The following is a 4,744-nucleotide window of genomic DNA, read 5'->3' as shown; positions in this document are numbered from 1 at the left end:
TAGGTAATAGTTTAATATGGGGGTTTAAAATATTTTGGGCAGTACCCTGTTTTAAGATAGAAGCACATTACCCATTTCATTTATTGAAAAACAAATAGTCATAAAACAATTTAAAAATAATGCATAAAAATAGCTCTTCTTGTATAAAAAGCATAAATTTTAGCAATACAAATAACAAAACTTTAAATATGAATGTCTATGCACGTATGCAGACTATTTAAGGTTTAATTACTTTTTGCCAGTTTTTAACCCTTAACAATTAAGTCCTGGCCCATAGCCTTTAACAAGGACAAATGTCTTCTTGGGTAGTTTTAAACGTTAAATGACTAAACAGCAGACAAAGATATTTTTAACATTAATTGACTAATTTAAAAATCTATACGCATTCCATAAAGCGGCCAAAACAGTTTCCCTATTTATTGTGTAGGCTAAAACTAAAGACCAATGCTTGTACCATTCTTGACATTATTTTAATATCTTGTGTTTAATTAAATGCAGCGTTGATTATTCATATGATGATAATAATGAAGAAATATCAAACGAGTCAATTTTCACAAGAGCTGGAAATGGAACAAAGTCAAACTGGAGGAATGGAGGAAGGTAGATGATAATTGTTGGGTTGAACCAAAAAATAGATACATAAAAGAATGGTGTTTAATGAGTGAAACACCAAGCTGTTGCACTGTCTTTTTTATTGCTAGCATTCTAACTTATTAGTAACATTCATGTAAGCAGAAATTACCACCAAGTAAAGCGATTAAGAATAGCGATTAAGAACTACACAGTCGGTAGCAAGAAGTTGGAGATGGAACATATCATTAACTTTTATTTATCATTTTAAATAGGGAATAAATACCAAATTAATTGGAGTTATCATGTTTTAACAACTGCCATTTTGGTGCTAAGTCTTTAGTTTGGTCTTTATTGCCATATTCAAGGATATCCAGTTTTTACTTTTTACCCTTAGCATGTTTTACTAATTCCCCTTTTGTTGCTAAAAGTAAAAGCCCCGGATACACAATTTTTTGCTCTGCCTTTGTCTGCACCTTCAGTTCACAGTAAAATCTCACTTGTTCCAAATCCTTAACTTATACATAAACATCCACCCCTCCAGCCCAAACTTCATGGATTACTCTCCTAACTCCAAGAGGATGCAAAAGACGATCTCCGCTGCTGACATGGATCTCGACTGGAGATCAAACTCCAACCGACCGGAGCACAACAACAACTCGAGATTCCCAACCTCTTCCTCTGCTCCCATGATCCCTAACAGCTCTTTCAAGAGCCTCTTGAAGTCCTCCAACCGGAGGTACAACAGCAATTCCTCAATGAATTGGAGGAACAGATATGTCGGAAGAGGTTGAAGTCAATGGTGATGGAAATGATGTGGATGGAAGCAACTTACAAGCATTGGCTGCACGGTTCGTATTATGAAATTTTTTTGATTTTTTTTTAGTAGTGTTGTGTAATGTATTTTGTTTCTTTTGGATGTAAATTTTGCATCAAACAATTCTAACCCTTTGCATCTTGGTTATACTTTCTTAGGTATGCTTTTTTGAATTAGGAATTTCAATTTTTTAATGCTTTTTCATAAGTATTTTGTGCACTTTGTATAATAAATAATACAATAGCAGTTACTTTGACAATCACAATATTTTTTAAACTTTAAGTTGCTTTGGCAGTTACAACATTTAACTAATTTTACACATTTTCACAATGCTCCTATAGTTTGCTTATTATAACTTTTTTCACAGTAAGCGATTTTCACTGAAAAACCGCAGCCCACGTATCTCCGAGTCAAGCAGTTGTTCGGAAGCTGATAGCAAGGACAAGAAATCGAACAAAAAACTAAAACCAGTAGAAGTAACCCCACCAAGGTCCAGCCATTCCAGCATTTCCAGCACTATAAGTGGTAGTTATGCAGAAGTGGTGGCAAATACATTGAGAAATGGACAAGAACATGAACCACCTGCTGTAGCTGTTGTGCCAGATACAGAAAAAGATTCTGATGAACAAGAACAGCTATCTATGGATAATGGTATGTGTGATTATTTCTAGTTATTGTGGGTATTATATTAATTGTATTTTGTATTTTTAAAATTGTTATTATAGGCAAGTTGCTTACATTATAAATTTAAAAAGTGATTAAAGCAATATATTTTTTGTTTTATCAAGATGTTTTATGCTTTCGTTTTATTTGAAGCTTTTGTGTAAGCCACTAAACAAAGTATAACATTAGCAGTAATTTCTCATTACAATAGGTTTTTGTGTTTTATTTGTACATTACATTGTGTTTTAATAGTTGTACTTATGTATTACACAACACAATCCACTAAACATACTTGAGAATAGAATCAAAATTCATTTCTCATTACAATATTTAATGTTTCATTTACATTATATTTAAAGGTATTGTGCAAGCCACTAAACAAAATGGGTATTTAATTCTACAATAATTTCTCAATACAGAAAATTTTGTGCCATATTTGTATTGTGTGAGTCAGTGAGCAAGTGCCTACATGCATAACCCATTTAGAACATTGATTTTTTTATGTTTTATTTGTATTATATGTGTAAGTATTGAAAAAACCAGTGATTTCCTGCTTTTATTTAAAACCCGATTAGGCAATTACAGCAGTATATCTGTAAAGCAGTAATTGTATGCAAAAAATAATGTACATTCCATGCAAAACCTATTTAAAGAGGTACATTTATGTTTTGTTCTTAGGTATTGCTCAAGCCAGTGAACAATTACCTGATGATGATTCTATTAGCTTGAAAATTGATGAACCAAAGTCCGATGAAGTAAAACTTCCTGCTGCTGTGGAAGATGCAGAAAGTCCGGAGCAAGAGGTGGAGGAAAAAGAGGAAAAAGTAGGCGAAGAGGAAACTAAAACAAAAAGCAAACATAAGCGAAGACGGCGCTTGAAAAAGAACAAAAATAAATCGATTCCTATTATTGATGAGGTGAATGCTGTATCATAATTTCAACCTAACTAGAATGTTGGGTGTTCTGTATAAACAGTTTCTTTGTATTTATATTAGAAACCGTGTAAAGGTATATGACTGGTTAAGATGAATTATTGGCACCAAAAAAATTATGTATTTTTGAACTTTGTAATACCATGTAACGCAATTTATTATCATGATACTGTTCTTTATTGACATCAAGTGCAATTTACTGCATATTTGGCTTACCTGTTTCAGAGAACCCAAATCAAATTAAAATTCAAGATTGGATTACCTTTTTTATATTTTATTCAGTACATTGTAGTATGTAGGTATAGTCGTTTGGTTTTGCAATTCTTTCTGTACTATTTTTATTGGCACAAGACTTTATGGCATTTTTGAATTTTGTAATTTGGTTTACCTTGCACATTTATAGTGTGGGGTCAAAATAGGTTGTGTTATTTTGTGATAAATAATATTGAAATTCCTTTTTGTTCCATTTGACATTACCATGCTTACTGAGCCATTTAAATGTACGTTTATCCAGGGCTGGATTTTCAGAGCTTCGGAAACTATAATTTAATTTATATATTTAAGAAACTGAATTTAATGTAATTTTGGTTTAAAGTGTTTCAAAACTATATTTAAAAAAATATATATTTTTTAAAACTCAAAAGGTTAACCAAGCTTCTTGATTGGCGTTCTGATAGGTTCTTGCAGAAATCCAGCCCCAGCTTTATCCCAATTTTCACCATTTGTGCATTTTCTTTCTACAACATGGCCATTTTTTGCCTTCGCACTGTGTTTTACTCGGACATTTCGTATTATACCAAACTTTGTCTACGGTGTTTATTAAACTGCCAATTTAAAGTGTGTTGTGTGGTATGTATTTAGTTTTGTTAAATTTTATAGGCAAAAATTGAAATTATTGTTAAGTAAGCCAAAATTTGAATATTATATAATTATAAAATATTTATATAAACCTACTTATTAGATAATGTTCAATCAAGAATTATTACCTATGTAATAGAACTTAGGCATGGAAACTTTTGCAGATTTAGCATTAGTGAAAAATATTCTGTGTACAGTTTAAAAATATTTGTTTTACATTTCCCTTTACCGGAATTTTACAAAGAATTCCCTTTTCTGAACCTAAACAAAAGAAAATTGTGACGTAATTACTACGCGGGCAGTGCTTGCTTCTGATTGGTCGAGCCGGTTTCAAAATATTCGGCGGAGTGTAGGAGCAATGGCTGCTGTGAGTTCCGATAGTCAGTTGCTGCTTTTAAAATAAGCGATTTTCGTTTAAATTCCAAAAGTGAATTAGAAATTATATATATAATATATGAGGACTAATAGGACTAATTATTTTTAGTAAAATTGTAATGTTATAAAAATAGAGGCACGTGTTTTAGAAGCAAAACAAAATGCCGCTAATCGTTTCGACGGTTTATTGGTGCTGCGCAATGTAAACTGAACGTCTACACGTGTTATTATTTCCACAAAACGTTCTATCGTGCGTTTAATAGTAGTTCATATGTTTTTGTGTTTATTTAGTCACTTTTAAACATGCCAACTTTTTGAACGCCATTAAACGTAAATAATTTTAACGATACAGATTTATTAATTAAAAATGCTATACTGTTATTCTTATTACCAATGGTTTATTAGTCTTTTAGCATACAGTTTTGTAATATTGGAATATGCAGTATATATATATATATCAGCTCTTGATTTGGTCTATTACTAATCGTTAAATCATGAAACCTCTTTTTACATACATTTGTGTAGTATT

The 4,744-nt window shown here is 31.6% G+C and overlaps 1 protein-coding gene across 1 annotated transcript in view; it reads left to right on the top strand.

Annotated features, from left to right (window-relative positions):
- Nucleotides 1-1,841, top strand: part of LOC100178253 (serine/threonine-protein kinase/endoribonuclease IRE1-like) — a 16,465-nt gene extending 14,624 nt beyond the window's left edge. Inside the window, exons 25-26 of the mRNA XM_018811220.2 lie at nt 1,115-1,421; nt 1,755-1,841. Of these exons, the coding sequence (XP_018666765.1) occupies nt 1,115-1,364 (250 nt within the window). The 3' untranslated portion in view covers nt 1,365-1,421; nt 1,755-1,841. The remainder of the gene's footprint in view (nt 1-1,114; nt 1,422-1,754) is intronic.
- The last annotated feature ends 2,903 nt before the right edge of the window (nt 1,842-4,744 follow it).

Source organism: Ciona intestinalis, chromosome 3, assembly GCF_000224145.3.
Source record: "Ciona intestinalis chromosome 3, KH, whole genome shotgun sequence".
Lineage (NCBI taxonomy): Eukaryota > Metazoa > Chordata > Ascidiacea > Phlebobranchia > Cionidae > Ciona > Ciona intestinalis.
The sequence above is the reverse complement of the archived record's forward strand: the minus strand, read 5'-3'. Positions and strand labels throughout refer to the sequence as shown.